Source organism: Pantherophis guttatus, chromosome 6 (assembly GCF_059756535.1).
Source record: "Pantherophis guttatus breed Tessera chromosome 6, ASM5975653v1, whole genome shotgun sequence".
In the NCBI taxonomy this organism is placed as follows: domain Eukaryota; kingdom Metazoa; phylum Chordata; class Lepidosauria; order Squamata; family Colubridae; genus Pantherophis; species Pantherophis guttatus.
Genome location: NC_142068.1, coordinates 38783050 through 38801098, shown reverse-complemented (window position 1 = coordinate 38801098; position 18049 = coordinate 38783050). Strand labels below are relative to the sequence as shown.

Here is an 18049-nt window from a genome sequence, read left to right as displayed (position 1 = left end):
TAATAAAAGCAGGATAAAAATCTAATAAATACATAATATACCAAACATCATGGACTTGGTATATTTATCTACTCAACTATAAAACACAATACACAAAAGTAATATTTTCATATTTTAGCAATTTATTTCAGTATTTTGTACAGCTTGAAATTGGTCTTCAGGTAATAAGTTATAAGAATTCTATATACATAGGTTGATTAATAATTCCTTGAGACAGATGGGAACAATTTGCAAAAGGGTTATGCACATGTATTAGAAAGAAGGAAAGGCATTCTATATTAACAGGGAAGAAGTTTCTTCTAAGAATCTACAAAACTCAACGATTTGGAATTGAAAGTTCCAGAGAACTTTTAACACCTCCAAAAGGACACAATCTGGAGGGGAATAGATCATTCTGGCATTCAAATGTTACCAAATTTATGAATTTTGCACATCCCCTGAAACCTTATACAGGATAGATTATTCTTTGTATAGAAAAACAGAAAAAAAATCTATCCAAGATTGCACAGAGACAGTTAATTTAATGAAAGTTTTACTTTTATATCAGCCCATGCCAGAGTTTTACTTACCGTAGTGATGCATTTTACAGCACTGTATACATAAACTGTTTCTTGAAATCTCACATTATTCCCACTTTATTCATGACTTCTTAGTACCACATGTTAAAAGTCATTTCATAGCCTTGTTCTGACTTTGCTGTAGAAACATGCCAGGAATGAACTTGTTCTATTCAGTGAAATACTACATATATAGAACAAACATTTTAAGAACATCAATCCACACATGCTGCTTTCAAACACAATTTAGTGGTATCTGAGCATGAATGGATAAATCCGGAAGGGAGCCAAACCCAAATAGTACAGAACATGCAAACACTGAATTCTCTTAGTAAAGTCTTTCTCTTTTCTTCTTTTAAAATTTCCTTTTCTGGTTTTTCTTAAATTGCTAGTAGCTTATAATGGGGAGTCTCTTCTTAATTAGCCTAATGCTATCACCATCAATGTCTTGTGTCTTTATAAAAAAAAGGCTGATAAAAAAAAGACATATTCCAGAACAATTAACCAATTTCTTTTTGTCACAGAGCCTTATTTGCCAAAGTGAAGGACAGATAGCAAGCTGGTAAAGCCAAGAAAAACAATAGAAATGAAAAAGACAAACATGTCTATAGCTACTGCCAAGTATTGGGGATCAAATGCTGGCTTAAATACTACCATTCCAAACTTTTTGTGGAGTAAATGTACTTTTCAGCCATAGGTTAGAAGCCTTTTAAAAAATATATAAAACATGTATTTAGCAGCACTCATAGAACTCAATCAGCATTTCCCGGCTTGAACAAAAATAAAAAAATATCTTTAATGTTTTCTTTTACATATTTAAGGAATTATCTGATGTCTGCAAGACCATGTATTTCAGATTATGTAGAAAATAATGTAAACAATATTTATTTCCTCCCAAATGACACAATTCTATGCATATGTGGAAAAAACTGTTTGAATATCATCTGATATGCTTTTGAAAGAAATATGCATAGGATTGCACTGAAAGTGTTTTATCAATATCTTTAAATAAATAGATTTATAAACAAAATAACATTTAGTACCAACAGCTGGCCTGTGGAATTACAAAGTTAAAAGATAAATTGTGCAGGCAATGGATACCAGGGAATGGCAAAGATATAGGGTAATCTGGGGGAAAACTAATGTGAGAAAGGACAACCATTCTATCATCCACAAGTACTTCCATCACATAAAATTCATTAACTTTTTACAAATTATTTTCAGTTTTTGTAATAAATGTTAACAAAATTAAAGCTACCCATACTGAAATTTGTGTATCAGGGATGGAATTCCTGTTTAAATTTCAGTTGATTTAATTTAAGGAATTGAATATTTTGAAATGACTGCTATTTGGAAATACTTTGGAAACCTAATTTTTCAAAATACATTAGAAATAAATTTTACCCTTCCATATATATACTATTCTATTGATCAATCTCAACCATTATTTAATAAACATACATTGCTCCTTTTGCCAAAAGAGATGTGGCACAACAAAACAGAAATGCACCTGTATATATTTTGTCCAATCCCTAGACAAAGATTGACATTTGACATGTAGTGGTTTTTCCATTTGAGAAATTACATACTGGTTAGCAAACCTTTCTATCATTCGATTTTTAGCTTCTGTACAATTTTTAAAATACACTTCAGTATAGCTGCACAATATAGCTCTGGAAAACTGATCTCCAGAATCAGTGCTCCAAGCACAACCAAAATATATTAAATAAAATCCAAGTTTATTACCTTTGGTAAGACACACTGGATTAAAGGTTGGAAAAGAACAAATTGCTTTCAAAATGGAAACCTTTTCCACAGAACATGTTACTCTCACATATTAGATAACTTCCGCAATTACTTCTATGAAACAATTCCTTACGTATATACAGGATTCCATATTGCCACTCTTGGTACAAAATCCAATGCAACATGCTTGTGGTTAACTGCCTGTTTAACTGTAAACCCCCCTCGCCCCTGAGGAATTTTTCTGGTCCGGCAGAAAAAGGAAATGTCAGTGCACTCTGTTAAGAACAGTTGGTCTTTTTAATCAAAAGTTTTGGTTTCTTGAGCACACATCCATGTATTTTCCTCATGCTGTCCTGTTAACCAATATGCAGGTTTCTCCACATTGTCAACTTGATTTTCATGTTCTTGCTAAAAAAACAAAAACAAAGTAAAAACACAAAAATATCATCCATCTAAAGGTTTTCCTAGATAAACTAACGTCACCTCAGTGTTGCCATATACAGCAGACACTGCTGGATACAGACATGTCTTTGGCAGTCCTCGAAATGCAACTCCTAAGAACTCATAGCCTCTCTCAAAAGCCAAGGTCTTGTCTTCCATATCCAGGATAACACGAATTCTCTCACCTATCTGTAAACAAAAAGAGGAAAGATTGAGAAAGATGGCAAATGTCTAGAGGAAAAAACAACATAAACGAACAACATAAATAAATACAGATAGGTACTTTGAACATACATTTTAAACGTTAATAGTAAACTAAGATACAGCCATTTTTATATAATACATAGTGCTTTAAATGATTACACTGGCTTAACTGTAGATATTTTTTTTAGAATAAATTTCACTGAAGAGAGACTGAAATATATACATATTTCAGAAAATTTTAACTTAAAACAAAATTCATTCAAAACATAGCCTAAGAATTCCTGAAGGATCAGCTCATCAAAATTTCAGCAAAATGTTTGGTTTATTAAGACTTATTTTTATTTGTTTATTTATATTTATTTAACGAGATAGCTGTTCATCTTCTAATTAACTCTGGGTGGCTTCCAATTTCCAACAGTGCATTTCTGTTGTACAAGCAATGCTTGTCAGGGGAAAGGATTCTTTTTGCCTCTTTCTATGTTTACACAGACCCTCCGAATCTTTTCCAAAGTTAAGGTATCCCTTAAAGCAGATCTTCAGCATGCAAGGGAATGGAGCATGAGAAAATATGGAATTAAGCATGACAAAATAGGAAAAATGAAGTTAATTGCAGAAGAAATACTATGTCATAACACTGATGTAGCCCTTTCAAAAAACATCGGATTTCACTTACTTGATATTTTGGGGCATTGTTGCACTGTGGAAAACTGCCATTGACTTCTCCATTATGTAATAAATTATTGTCCACTAAATTCCAGCCCCAGCTCTGGTCATCACTCCCCAGGAGGGCTACATAACCTTGACACTGCATGGGAGCTCTTTTTGTAGCAATTCCAATCACTGCCACTGTACCAAGAGGACCTTCCCACCAGACTTCCCAAGCATGACGGCCTTCACTGAAGCCAATCTTGGTCCTTGCTCCATCGGTACTCTGAGCAATGGGATTCCGGTGCAAAGTAAATCCATTCTTCTTAATATAAACATTTCTGGAACAATCATTGGTGCTGAAAGCATGCTGAAAGGCACGTACCTAAAAAAAAAAGTTTTAAAAAATAAAGGGAAGTTGAGAAGATCTTTCAAACTAAGTAAGACTGTTAATTATTCAAATGCTTATATTCATTCTTGAATAAATATTTTATTTTTGTATCACTGCAATAGAGACCAAGACTTAACACTTCAAAACCATGGTCACAAGAAAGAGAAAACATTCTGAACCACAAGTTACAGATGTGAGATAAGAAATTAGAAACCATCTCCACAAAAAAAGACTAAATTGTTTAAACGTTTATTACTTGGTGATAATATTGTATTTCGTGTTTGCTACATATGCAGCATTAGCACAAATAGCCTAATCAATGCAGAGTACATTAGAAATAGATTTTAAACTGTAATGAGCCACTTATAAATTTGCAGTGTCACTCTGAAAGGAAAGTAACTAAAAATTCATCAGCACCAGAACACGTGCATCAAATAGTTCTCAGTGAAGTCTGGAAAACTTAAAAGATGTGTTTTACTCCATAACTACTCTGTAAAAGACAATAAAACAAAATTCAGTATGTGTCACAATTCCACATCCTCAGTCTAACTGGATGAAGAGGTGCAGGTGCCTGACTCAGCCTTTCAGAAAGTTAAGCAGAGAAAGGAGAGAACAGGAATTGTTTTTTCAGTGGCTCTCCTTTCCATTTCTGCTAGTGGATGACTTTTCCATATGAGGCAATACCTGGCTCATTTTCCTATTATTCTTTACAACAGTACATTTATTTTAATTATTTACAACATTTTTAGTTGGTTCTTCAGAAACAGCTTGCCAAAGTGGTTTTTTATATAATATTAAAAGGAGGCAATGTCTTTTTGCAGGTATATGACCTACGAAAGATATGCGTCTAAAGGTATGCGTAAAGTCATAAAGGTATAGGACTTATGAAAGAAGTTAAGGAGCAAACCTACAAAGGATTTAAAATGACAAATTCTCACAAAGCTGGAGGACCACAAGAGGAGAAAGGGCTCAAAAGTTCCAGTTCTTCCATAAACTCCTCCTGCTTGGGTAGGATGGAATTTGCTGCCTAAGCTTAAGGCAGCGCCACAGTGTCTAATGCAGTGTTTCTCAACCTTGGTAGCGTGAAGATGGGTGGACTTCAACTCCCAGAATCCCCCAGCGAGTTGAAGTCCACCCATCTTCAAGCTACCAAGGTTGAGAAACACTGGTATAATACAAAAGACACCTAGGGCACATCTACACAACATGTGGATAAGGAATGGTTACCTCACTACTGCGATGCAACGCTCAGCAAAAAACGAAAGCCGGTGAAAGTATATATGACAACTCTGGAATCCGCGGCCACTCTCGGGGTCGAACAAAGCAGCCTATCGGAGCATCTCTGAGCAAGCGAGGGAATCTCCTCCTCCTGCTGCTGCCTTACCAACAGTCCCATGAGCTTAGCCCGCCCCCCCCCCCCCCCACAAACAACCGAGGCGCGTTTGTCTCCCCATCCTCAGCATCCCCAAGGCTAGAAATGGGAGCCGGGAAGCCGCGCCGGACTTGACAAGAGAGCCGATTGGTAAGAGAAGCTGCCTCCTCGGCCACCCACCTCCCCTCGCCCCCCACCTCTTTTTCCCCACCTTCAGTGTGCCTGCGCACGAACACGGAACGGAGCGCGCTGAAGCGTCGCCCTACAGGCTCGCCTGACCTTGCCCTTGTAGGTGGGCACGTTGCAGAGGATATCGGTGCGTAGCGCCTCCTCGGCGAGGCTGCGAGCCGCCAGGCTGCGCCACACCTCGCTGTTCTCGTCGCCGTGCAAAACGCGGTACCACAGCTTACACACCAACGCGCAGCTCCGTAGCTCCCGGAGGTCCAAGTAGGAGAAGACGAACTCGAGTACCCTACCGGGAAGCCGCCAACCCCCCGCAGCGGCGGCTGAGTTCGGCGCTCCGCCGCTGCCGGCAGCCGCCGCCGCCGCCGCCGCCATACCCTCAGGCGATTGACCACCGGCCTTCGCGTCCTGCGCGCGCACGCCTTCCAAACCGACCGGCCCGGCCCAGGTGAAGGCGGCTAGAAACCGCGAGCCTACCCGCTAACCAGAGAGCCAATCCGGCGCGTGCAAAAGTAGGAGGTGCTACCCTGCCAACGAACTCCTCGCCTGTTGCCGGCAAGGAGAGGCGGAAATGAACGCTTTTGTTTGATATGGAGCTCGTTGTACGGAGGCTGCTCCTGACCTTACGTTTCCGAGTAGGGCAGAGGCCAGAACAATCGAGGGGCCTCTGTTGAAGCGGGCTTCTCGGACAACGCACCTTTTACTTACTTTATTTTAATGTCATGCGGTATGGAGCAGGGCCTTGAACGTGGGCCGGCCATTTTGGTTGAGGGCATTGCTGAGCCTGAGAAAGAGGATGCTGTCGTAAGCGCATGCGCAAAAACTTCACCTGTCAAGGGAGAATGCTAAACGGACCCAGCAGTTTTTCTTTGCCGGAAGAGAGTTTGGGATCGGGAGAAATTGGTTCTTTGCTTTGAGGTAATGCAAGTATCGAGTGAACTAGGAAAGTAGTGGCTGGGTTAAGGTCGCTGATTTGTTATACGCTTATTTGGAAGACTATATGTATTTATTCAATGGCCTCCTATCTCAAACAGGCATTGTGCCTAAGGATTAAGTTTACATTGAAAAATGATTGCAAGGCTATTGCAATATTTAAGTTTCAATATACTGGAATTTAGATGTTTAAGTGTTTAAACCAGTAGGTGCTTCACTTGAGTAAATTAATCTAAAAAAGAACACAATACAATCACCTTTTGATTCCTCAGTATATATCAAAACAAAATGTTACCCTGCTGATTATTTTTTTTTCCAGTCTGCCTTGAGATATGATGGCAAAGAAGTGGACCAATGGACATTCTTCTTCAGTACTAAGCTTAAACGTGAGCAAAGATGGTCTGTTGGCTTCAGGAGCAGGAGGAGGGGAGCTCACAATTTGGAATGCTGAAGGAAATCCACTGGAATGTGTACGACTTCAAAAAGCAGATGATGTCACTAGCGTTATATTTTCTCCCACTTGTTCTAGAACACTCTATGCTTCTCATGGGGAAATTATTAGCATGCTGGATACTAGGTGTCTCAAGGAGCCAGTTGAATGTTTCCATGTAAATGAGGAAGAGATCAATTGCCTTTCAATAAACGAAACAGACAGCTTCTTGGCTGCTGCAGATGATTCTGGAGCCATAAAGATAATTGACTTAAAAAGCAAGAAGTTGAGTCGCTGCCTGCAACGACATTCAAATATTTGTGCATCTACTGCATTTCGACCCCAGAGGCCACAAAGCCTTCTTTCATGTGGCCTGGATATGAAGGTGATCAGCAATAGTTGAAAGCTTACTAAATATCACTTATTTGATAGGTTTATATGTGTACAACGATATGTAGCAATTGTCAATTGCTATAATTGTTCAAAAATAGATTGTTTTCTATAGAGGTATAGAATAGAACAACTGAATCAGATTTTAAAAAATCCTTTCTGAAAGTTAACTTGCTCAGAATCTCAACATCAGCTGCACAATTAAATCTAATGCAGAAGTAGTTAGTGCAATATCAGCATTGTTTTCCAACTGCAACCTTACTTTGATTGATGCAGAAGATAGAAAATTGATTAAGGATGGAAGATAAGGAAAGAAAAGGATTTATACACAATGATAAATTATTGCCAAGAAAACAGACGTTGTTGCCAGATGAGATTAGTTTTGGCTTTATCCTTTGGAACAGATATAGATTTCTGCAGAGTGCAGAGAATGGAAAATTCCAAATGAATAAATGAATAAAAATCAACTAAGTATTAGATTTAGATTAGATCTTATCAAGAACCATCTGTAATAAAGTTGATGTAAAAATTATGCAGTTAATACTTATTTTCCACCATAGTACTTGTATCTCTAATAAAAATAATTTTTATATATTTGGCTTTCTAAATAATATACTATAGAAGACTGAGTTCTACAGAATAGCAGTTTAATTTTCATTTATCATAATTGCACCTATCTCAATTGAGACTTTTGGTGATTACAACAATTAAGAGCAGATAATACAACCATAAAACCCAAAATAAACTATACTACCAAGAAACCTTCCAATTATCATAAGCCCTCTAAAATAAATTTTCCAGAACAAAACTATAGAAGCAATCTAATTTCTGGTAGAGTCTATTCTGTAACACATACGGTGCCCCTGAAAAACAGCATCTACAAGTCTCTGTCCCATGGGTTTTAAACATTTTCATAGCTTAGGTGTAACTGCTGTGCTGGAAACCTATAATTTCAGCATAAAATAGCTTAATCAACTTGGCAGATATAAGATTTGTAGTAAATACAGTAAAAACATATTTTGCTATAAAATTAATATTTTTAAAAAAATTTAAGAGTCCCTGAAATTGAAGCAGTTTATAAGTTTCAAAAATAATGAAATGATAGTAATTCTATATTAGATATAATTTAAGTCAGCAGATGCTTTTGATCTATAACCTAAAGCATAATTTATTTCAGGTCCATCACTTTTGTATTCTGGGAAGCATGATAATATAAATGAAAATTTACATTTACATGACTTCTGAATTAAGAAATCTTAATTATTATTTGTTTTGTTTACAGATTATAATGTGGAACTTGCAAAAAACTCGCCCACAATGGATTATGAACTTGCAAGAAGAAGAACCAGTTGAGCAAGGGATTGGCCAACTCTTTAACCCACCATTGGTTCATTCATTGTCTGTTTCTACTTGTGGCAATGTCTTTGGCTGTGGAGCTGAAGATGGTAAAATCAGAATCTTTCGAGTAACAGGTGCCAAATTTGAACAGCAAGTAGCATTTAAAGGTCATTCATTAGGAGTGTCACAGATTTTCTTTCTGCCTGAAACGTATTGCTTTATTACAGGGGGAAATGATAGAAAAGTATTGTTGTGGGATGTTAGCAGTGAAATTGGAAAATTGAAAAGTCCAAACAAGTCAATTCACAAAAAGAAAAATGCCACCAAGAAAGCTGACAAAATGAACGCAGAATACACAAATGAATGCCTATCCATTTCACCCAAACTAATCATTGAACATGGAGAGAAAGTGAACTGGATTTCATATGTGTCAATTAATGGTTCTAAGAAAATATTTGTTGCTGACCAAAGTAACGATATATCCGTGTATCCTATTTCTTGAACCCTTCATATATTTAGGTAAGCAGTCAATCTCTGGTGCAGTATTTTGAATCTACTAATTTTTTGATGCATTATTCCTACTACCTCCCATAATTAAGCCAATTCTGTGTGCTGCTAAAAATTATTTTGGTAGTACATATATAGTACTACTTTTGGAATAACTAATTGGTATGACCTTACTGGTAAGCTTGCAATAAAAGTTATGTACTGTGTTTCCCCGAAAATAAGACCCTGTCCTATATTTTTTGAACCCTGAAATAAGCGCTTGGCCTTATTGCCATGCACTCAAAAGCCCGATTGGGCTTATTATCAGGAGATGTCTTACTTTGAGGGAAACAGGGTATATGTGAATAAAGAACTGGGTTTTAAAACAAAATAAAAATAGAGATGTCTGTTTTAATATACATTTTTATAAATTCTACTGGCAGAAATAGACTTTTAAAATAACAGAATAACAGAGTTGGAAGGGACTTAGAGGTCTTCTAGTCCAACCCTTTGCTCAAGCAGAAAACCCTATACTATTTCAAACAAGTGGCTGTCCAGTCTCTTCTTAAAAGCCTCCTGTGTTGAAACACCCACAACTTCTGAAGGAAAGCCGTTCTACTGGTTAATTGTTCTCACTGTTAGGAAATTTTCCCTTAGTTCTAGGTTGCTTCTCTCCTTGATTAGCTTCCATTCATGTTTCTTGTCTTGCCTTCTGGTGTTTTGGAAAATAGGTCAACTCCCTCTTTGTGGCAGTCTCTCAGATATTTAAACACTGCTATCATGTCACTCCCTAGTCCTTCTTTTCATTAGACTAGCCATACCCAATTCCTACAACCGTTCTTCATATGTTTTACCCTCCAGGTCCCTAATCACCTTTTTGTTCTTCTGTGCATTCTTTTGGTTAAAAAATAAAAACTGAGGCGATAAATGAAGGACCTTGAACAAATTCTGTAAATATCTCCCATTACTGTTTTGGAGGATCAGCAGCAAATTCAGGCAGCCGTGGGTTGTTCAATCCAGAATAAAATTTCTATTGCAGTATTCATGGAACCTGGCTCTTTTAAATGTTGATAAGTTGTTTTTATCAAAAAGTGTAGTATATGGGATCTGATATTTGCTTTGCTATACAAATAGCTGACCAGGTCTATTCAGGATCATTAATGCTCAACAACTTTATATCTCTGGTATATATGGAGAATTGTTATTGTTTAAAGAAAAACAATGAAAATGAAGTTATTTTTTCTTAAACAATTTATAAAGTAGAAAACTATATTTTATTTAAAAGAATTCAATTACACACACACATACACAAATATTAGATGCCTTTGGTGCAATCCCAAAACAACTGGAACGCCACTCGAACACAATTGGTATTGACAAATTCACCATCAGTCAATTGCAAAAAGCAACTCTATGCAGAACAGCTTACATTCTGCGATGTAATTCTGTGATTCTGTGATGATACCTCTAACAGCATAAAATATCCACACCTGTCTATTCCAGTAGATATTTAAGTAGATAAAAGTGCCAAATACAGCCTGAATATCTTGCTGAGTGTGGGACGAACAATACATCCATATATCCATAAGAAATTAACCTTTTGTAAATTATTTTGTTAGGACATAGCCTAAAAACAAGCATGTGCTTTAAATAGTACTTATGTGAAAATAAATATTAACCATGACATGATAATTTTGAGGAAGACTTTAGTTGTTTAATTTTAAACATTTCCTGCCTCTAAGGAATAGTTGTTTCCCCTGCTCATAAATGCTTAGAACATATACAATGCTAAGAATTAAAATCATCTGTGCAAACTGAAAATAAGTGAAAAAATAATTTTAAAAAAGGAAAAATATATAATGAAAAAAACTTTGAAAATATATTCTAATGGAATCCTTAGCAAATTTTGTAATGTGGTATAGGCAGTGGTGGGTTGCTACCAGTTCTCCCCGATTCTTGCGAACTGGTAGTTGAAATTTTGAGTAGTTCGGAGAACCGGTAAATGCCATCTCTGCCTTGCCACACCCCAATCTATTCGCTGCCTCCCGAGTCCCAGCTGATCGGCTAGAAGGAAAAAATCAGGGCTCACTTGACAAAGAAGAGAGAAAGAAAAAAAACAAGACACCTTAGCTTTAAATTGAGAAGCCAAGAAGCTTCCCAACTGATCGGCTAGAACTGATCCGCTCCTTGTAAACCGTTCGGTGGTGGTAGATTGGCAATTGAGGCCAAGCTGCCTGAAAGTGGTTTCCGATGCTCTCGGTGGTGGCAGAGCAGCAAAAAACAGTTTAAACTCTTGCCGCAGCGTTTCAAAGGGCCGTCCTACAGCTGATCAGCGATAAAAGGCAGTGTGGTGGTAGACCACAACGCTCCAAAAACAAATGGGTAGACCGGTACAGCTCTGCAAGCAGTTAAAAGCCAGTACTTCTGCTAAATCCTAAAGAATTGTTTGTCACAGGACCATCAAACCATGCCCACAAAATAAGCCACGCCCACAGAACCGTTAGTAAAAAAATTTAGAACCCACCCCTGGGTTCTAAAATAGTTTTCCTATTCCTGGGAACATAGTTTGGTTGTCTGATACCTCTACCAAAAAGTAAACATTTGTTTTATTCGAAGCAGGCGACTAATGAAGACAGCCAATTTAATACAATATTAGGCATAAAAGGTATAATACATACTAAATATCAAAGATGCCTCCATTTATAATTATTATTTCTGTATTGTGCTGTTTTTCCACCTCCTACTAAGGCATGTTTTACATGGATATACAGTGACCTTTCAAGTGTTGCTGAACTACATCTTTCAGAGTCCCTTACTATCAGCTTACATTGGAAATTGAGTCCAGCAATGTTTGAATTGCTGGATTTTGTGCAGGCAGGTTGGACTTACACTATATACATTGGATGAGACCTATGAGACAAATAACCCATTTGTTTAATTGGATGCTCTTTATCTAGTTTTAGGGCTTGTATAGAAAACGATCATTTTTAGGTGATATTTATGCAGAAATATTGAAAACTTAAAAGGGTACAAAAACTTTTAAGCACCACTGTTAAGATCCAGATTCAGATTCATTAGATCTGAATACAATACTACAAAATAACCTAATGAGATGAGCTTATGTTTAACACCATTGATAACGTATTGGTACAAAAAGACAAAAGAACCCTGATCTCCAATTATTGCTGAACTATTCCCCAGAAATCCCAGTCAGCATACCACTAAGTGAGTATTGCTAGGGTTTGCAATTCAGCAACTTCTGCGCTGCCAAAAGTTTCAAACGGCTAGAAATTTAAGAAAGTTACTATATTATAGATTGATATGAATTTAAAATTAATGGTTGATTATAGCAATCCTATATGTGATCCTATATGTGATAGAATTCGTTATCATTTCCTTTCATGGAACCATATGATGTTTGTAGACTTAAGTTATGTTTGCATGAAACTAAGAAGGAAAAATATACTGTAATTACCACGCTGTAATTTAATAAACAATGTGCTTGTGAGTACAGTATGTGTTAATATTCTATATTTGGATTTCTTAGCTATAAAAAGCTTTAAGAGAAAAGTGACCTTCAGCACCAGTTGGATTACTGGATATATCACTGCTGTCTATTGCAAAACAGAAGTCAAGAGACTGTGGAAACATACGTTTCTTATTCCTGAAGATGGCCAAAGAGCCTTTATCTCTGTGTGTCCTGAACAAGACATTAAACAGGTCACAAGGGGGAAGTTGACTTTTGCTGGGAAAGTTTGTGTTGGGAAGGGTCTTGGAACTGCATTTCATATCTTAAATATATCTTCTGAATATTTTTTTCTGACCTGTTCTGCTTCATAAATCTCCATAATGTCTCAGATAAAAGAAATATAATATTGTACTTGAAATTATTCTTTTTTTAAAAATGGTGACTTACAAAGGATCAGGGACCAGGATGGATGATGGAAAATGCCTACTTTAAAATAAAAATTGAATGTTTCTATTATTATGCATTGTTTTATTTCTTCAGAAATACCAAAATAATTGAAAACAAACTAATTAGCAGCATTTCACTTGTTTCATCTTTTTTCTGGAAAAGGATTTTTAAAAATAGACAGCTGCTCTGTAATTTAGCATTTCGGGACAGCAATGTTAAACATGGAACATTATAAATAACTGAAATGATTGTGCATTTGTGATTGTATAACCTGTTTGTATATTGTGGCAATTCCATAGAGTAGGATAGTTATTTCTATAATGAACACTGGAGAAAAAGAATTGATTTGCTTGTGATTTAGTTATAAACTATACGTTTATACAACTGGTCAATCAATATCGATTACATTTTATTCACTATATTTTAGGAAAATAAATGTACCAAGACATCATTTTACTACATAAAAGAAATTGACCTTCCCAAAGCGTTACTAAAATTTTCAAAAAAACCCCACTTCATTATTTGTATAATTTTTTTAAAAAAAAATTCCAAAAGAAACAATGAAGTAGACTAGATTGTTGGTTCTACATGAGGAAAAGATTGCAAGTAAAATGCAGCATTATGACAACATCATATATAGACCATATGGATAGAAGCTTAAGAATCTAAGTTACAAACTCATATAGCAGTCTTTCAAGTGTAAATCATCTATTATATGAGAGCTCTTTAGTCAAACTTGAAAACTTTCTTTAGAATGGGAGGGTCTTGATTCTAATTTCCTTTGGCTTTTGAATCTTACCAGAACTGAGAATAAGCTACAAACTATAAAGTCACAATATGTTGTATTAGATTCTGGCATTCAGAAATTATCAGAGAAATTTGACTTTTGGAATACGGTTCTAGAGCAAGATGAGATGTGGACATCACTGCTAGAAGACAGGTAAGAAAAATGAAAATATAGGTTATTAAAAACTTTGGGAGTAATATAATGGCTGTCTGGTAATGGTATCACAAGTGTTTTTTGGGGTTAATAAAAATGTAACAATACTTTGATAGGCTTAATAGACTATTTTTTTTTTATTTTTATTTGATTTATATGCCGCCCTTCTCCGGAGACTCAGGGCGGCTTACAATGTGTTAAGCAATAGCCTTCATACTTTTGTATATATTTATACGAAGTCAGCTTATTGCCCCCACAAACTGGGTCCTCATTTAACCTACCTTAGAAAGGATGGAAGGCTGAGTCAACCTTGAGCCTGGTGAGATTCGAACCTGCAGAAATTGCAGGCAGCTGTCTTAATTACAGGGTGCATTAAACCACTGTACTACCAAGGCTCTCTTGGTATTAACAAATTCTATTAACAAATGAATAGATTATTAAGTACCTTTTTCCAACTTTGTGTCCTTCAATGTGCTGGACTATAACTTCAAACTCTCTTGGAAACATGGTCAACATCTGGGACTTTTCATACTAAGTGGAAGCTCTCAGAGTTGTAATCTAAAACATCTAGAATAAATAAGGGTATGAATAATGCTAGCTTTAAGATTTAACAAAATGGCTTTAAAACAAAGACTTTGTTTCCATTATGAAATGTTTATTCCAAATAGTTCAGTTATGGAGCATTAACCAAATATTGAAAAGAAAATTGAATTTTACATGCATATTCTAAATAAATATTGCTTTAAATTTTATGTGGGCATTGAAATGGAATGTTGGGAATTGTATTGAATTAATAGAACTGTAGATGTGTGGTTGAATTCCACTTTGATATACCATGCACTTGTTAAATATAAATATTACAGGTTTAGGCAGCAACCCTAAAGACATTTTTGGAAATAATTTTAATTTAAATTAATGGTGCTTACTTTAAAATGGAGACCAATAGAATTTTGCAACATGGCTGCTTCTCAAATGGAAATAATTTGTGTGCCTATTGATATAAGCGGTAAAGGTAAATTATTTTTTTAAACATCTTTTTGCAGGTTTAATTCTGTGGAGCTAAACCTCTTCTATAGCTATATCTGTGAAACTATTCAGTACCTACATTCTCAAGTGGTAGAAAGTATTCCTGATCTCGCCAGAGTATTGCCTACACTATCATCTGTTCTGAGGAGGAAAGATAAAAACAAAAGAATTAAGTCAGCATGGGAATCGGCACTGGAGGTATTGGGACTCCAGGAAGAAGATGTTAAAGTATTCTGTACATTTTTCATTACCTACAGCCAGGACGCAAACTACTTTCCTGATAAACTAAGGCAAGATTATACCCAAGACATCCAATCTGTTGTAAACAAAGTGGTGAATAATCAAGTCCTTCATCATAGTCTGTTATGTGCTATTAATGTAGTGGAAAATAAGAAAGTTTGAAGATATATTTAAGCTGCAAATATATTCTGAAACAATACTTTTCCTCCAGAAATACATGAAACATTCTCCTATAAGGGAAAATATTTAATTCAAATTGACTGAAAGATGCAAAACTTATCAGTTTATGTATAATTGGGAGAAGCAATATTGGCCTGCTTTACAAAGTTGTGGAACAGATTACATAGATAATGTTTGTGAAGTCTGAACACCAGAAAGCACAATGTAAGTGCTAGACATTTCCATTTTGTGTATAACATCTTTTAAAATCCTTCCGTTAGTTATTTCAGCAGAGGCAGTGGACTGCAGCTATCATGTATTTCATTTTGTTGTTTCCTGTGTTAAATATGTCTAATCCTTGAATAGCAGATGGAATTTATTATTTATTGATTGATACCTAAAACCTAGTTGTGTGGATTTAGGCTATTACTTATAATATATAACATGTAACATTTTGTGGCACAAATGTATGAGTTTCTATCTGATGTAGCATGCTGCCAAATGTTCAACATTATATTACATACAACAGAAATATCACTATCAAATGTCCATACTTGGTACGTAGATGACTGAGAAATTAGGAGTGTGTCCCAAAGGTGATGGAAAACTATCCAATTAGAAATAAAAACCAGAATTGCTCTCTGATCACTAAAGAGATTCCAAAGAGAAAATCTCCAAAATCTCCCACTGAATTGACAGTCATTTCATATTTGAATGACAAAAAAAGAACTTTTGTACAAATGGAAGAGACAAACGATATACAAAAGCAGTTCTTTTTGGATGAGCAGCTTTATGAATGATATAAACAGAAAGAAGATAGGCTTTGAAAATTCAGAAGGAAATGGACAGTGAACAGAAAACACTAAATCGCAAAAAAGGCTCCCCTGATTATCATTTACACTCTACAACATCTAAACCAGTTGGAAAATCCTCAGCTGTTTATAGCCTATACATCAGGGGTAAAATTCAGCAGGTTCTGGAGAACCAGTAGCAGAAATTTTGAGTGGTTCAGAGAACCGGCAAATACCACCTCTGACTGGCCCCAGAGTGGGGAGGGAATGGGGATTTTGCAGTATCCTTCCCCTGGAGTGGGGTGGGAATGGAGATTTTGCACTGCCACGCCCACCAAGCCACACCACACCCACCAAGCCATGCCCACAGAACAGATAGTAAAAAAATTTGGATTTCACCACTGGTATACATGGTTTTTTTTTTTATTGTTTTCCAATTTCTTGAAAACTTTGGTAAGATATCTCAGCATTCAGAATGATTAGAAAGGATATAGCAACAAAAAGATGCAGGCTGAAGTACTGATGTTTACTGTTGCACTCAATTGTGCCTTCCTTTAGAAATCTCCACCCCATTTGTTTTTTGTTCAGCTTTATAAAAATGGTAATTCTTGTAGCTGGGTTCAATAAATCATTCAGAGAAAGATATATAATCTGAAGGATTTACCTAAAAGTGACAGTACAATAAGTGAATAAAATAATTATTTTTCAAACATTACATTTAGTATTCTATCTTTTTTGGGTTTTCATTTTTTGAATTGTTCTCTATTGCCATTATTGCATTCTGGAGAAAAATGGATTGTCATTAGGTGCTTGGGTTGATTTTCAAGCTAATGTTCGGATGTATTTCTCGAAATCCTCTAGTTTTTGTCAATTTGTCTGAATTTCTTCGGTCATCTTTTTAGAACTAAAACACTTGAAATACTTGCATACATCATGGCTTGTGCCTGTGTATTTTTAATTCTTTGATTGAATATAGTTATGGATAAAAGCCATAGTCTGAATTTATCTATAATGTTCTCAGCATGAAATTATTTTTACTCAGGAGGGACTGATACTTTTGAAACACTTGAAGTTGCAATTGTTATCAAAAAGTTCTACCAATGGTAATTTCAGGATGTTGAGATGATCATTTTGCAAAGCAAAAGTAGCTTCCAGAGATTCTTACAGTATGGAAATACATAAGTCCAAATACAAGAATCTTAAAACAGTCTGTGTAATTGGTGGAGTATATATGTCAAGTATTTAATCAGAAGCGGTTAAGTGTTTTGGCTCTCTCCCACAGATTAGGAGTTAAATACTCTCAAGCAGCTCATTCACTGGCCATAAACGTTTACACTAACAGTAGGATAAGTTCTTGATTCCTCTTGCTTTTGTAGCAGTTCTTGGTCCGGTTGTTTCAAATACAGATCGTTTTCCTGTGTTGCCCAGGATAGTTAGGCCGGACGATATCTCCTTTTTTAAACTGCTGTTTTCCACATTAGTAGAATTCCATGTAGCTTCGCATAAATTCTGTAATTTATTCAGTGTTTTTCACCTCTTGCCATCAAACGGAATGACGCAGTTGGGAAGACCACCGACGCTACACACTTTGGTTTCTTCGGTTCAGGTTTATTGCATTTGTAGCGACTGCCCCTTAAGGCAGCGTTTCTCAACCTTGGTAGCTTGAAGATGGGTGGACTTCAAATCCCAGAATCCCCCAGCCAGCAGCGCTGGCTGGGGGATTCTGGGAGTTGAAGTCCACCCATCTTCAAGCTACCAAGGTTGAGAAACGCTGCCTTAAGGTAAAGGTGAAATCCCTTTGGGACAAGGGGAAGAACTTTTTTGAGAGCAGGCTTGAGACAATTGTCAAGCGCTAGAACGG

At 36.2% G+C, this 18049-nt stretch overlaps 3 protein-coding genes across 6 annotated transcripts; 2 read left to right on the top strand and 1 right to left on the bottom strand.

Annotated features, from left to right (window-relative positions):
• Positions 1-104: 104 nt before the first annotated feature.
• Positions 105-5992, bottom strand: FBXO45 (F-box protein 45). Of its 2 annotated transcripts, none has more exons than XM_087872703.1 (4): positions 5771-5992; positions 3622-3978; positions 2787-2933; positions 105-2711 (listed from the first exon to the last, which is right to left on the bottom strand). In XM_087872703.1, exons 1-4 carry the CDS (start codon positions 5912-5914, stop codon positions 2601-2603), a joined length of 759 nt encoding a protein of 252 aa, XP_087728829.1. In that variant the 5' UTR covers positions 5915-5992; the 3' UTR covers positions 105-2600. The 2 variants fall into 2 exon arrangements, with proteins under 2 accessions (XP_087728829.1, XP_087728828.1); XM_087872702.1 differs by having other exon boundaries at positions 5636-5989.
• On the top strand, positions 5422-13101 carry WDR53 (WD repeat domain 53). 3 transcript variants are annotated; one of them, XM_034439561.3, is made up of 4 exons: positions 5572-6457; positions 6792-7287; positions 8575-9149; positions 12664-13101. In XM_034439561.3, the coding sequence occupies exons 2-3, from the start codon at positions 6805-6807 to the stop codon at positions 9130-9132; spliced, it is 1041 nt and encodes a 346-aa protein (XP_034295452.1). In that variant the 5' UTR covers positions 5572-6457; positions 6792-6804; the 3' UTR covers positions 9133-9149; positions 12664-13101. The 3 variants fall into 3 exon arrangements, with proteins under 3 accessions (XP_060539087.1, XP_034295452.1, XP_060539086.1); XM_060683104.2 differs by lacking the exons at positions 5572-6457; positions 12664-13101 and adding an exon at positions 5422-5506 and having other exon boundaries at positions 8575-10708; XM_060683103.2 differs by lacking the exon at positions 12664-13101 and having other exon boundaries at positions 6002-6457; positions 8575-12627.
• On the top strand, positions 12778-16903 carry SMCO1 (single-pass membrane protein with coiled-coil domains 1). Its single transcript, XM_034439564.3, has 3 exons — positions 12778-12836; positions 13835-13972; positions 15016-16903. Exons 1-3 carry the CDS (start codon positions 12787-12789, stop codon positions 15398-15400), a joined length of 573 nt encoding a protein of 190 aa, XP_034295455.1. The 5' UTR covers positions 12778-12786; the 3' UTR covers positions 15401-16903.
• Positions 16904-18049: the final 1146 nt, after the last annotated feature.

Excerpts from the sequence above, each read along its gene's own strand:
- FBXO45 (XM_087872702.1), bottom strand. The coding sequence starts at position 5,914 with ATGGCGGCGGCGGCGGCGGCGGCTGCCGGCAGCGGCGGAGCGCCGAAC. Across the intron at positions 3,979-5,635 it reads TGCCCACCTACAAGGGCAAG|GTACGTGCCTTTCAGCATGC; the intron begins GTCAGGCGAGCC and ends TTTTTTTTTTAG. Across the intron at positions 2,712-2,786 it reads CTGTATATGGCAACACTGAG|CAAGAACATGAAAATCAAGT; the intron begins GTGACGTTAGTT and ends TTGTTTTTTTAG.
- WDR53 (XM_034439561.3), top strand. The coding sequence starts at position 6,805 with ATGATGGCAAAGAAGTGGACCAATGGACATTCTTCTTCAGTACTAAGC. Across the intron at positions 7,288-8,574 it reads CATGTGGCCTGGATATGAAG|ATTATAATGTGGAACTTGCA; the intron begins GTGATCAGCAAT and ends TTTTGTTTACAG.
- SMCO1 (XM_034439564.3), top strand. The coding sequence starts at position 12,787 with ATGGCCAAAGAGCCTTTATCTCTGTGTGTCCTGAACAAGACATTAAAC. Across the intron at positions 12,837-13,834 it reads CTGAACAAGACATTAAACAG|AACTGAGAATAAGCTACAAA; the intron begins GTCACAAGGGGG and ends GAATCTTACCAG. Across the intron at positions 13,973-15,015 it reads ACATCACTGCTAGAAGACAG|GTTTAATTCTGTGGAGCTAA; the intron begins GTAAGAAAAATG and ends ATCTTTTTGCAG.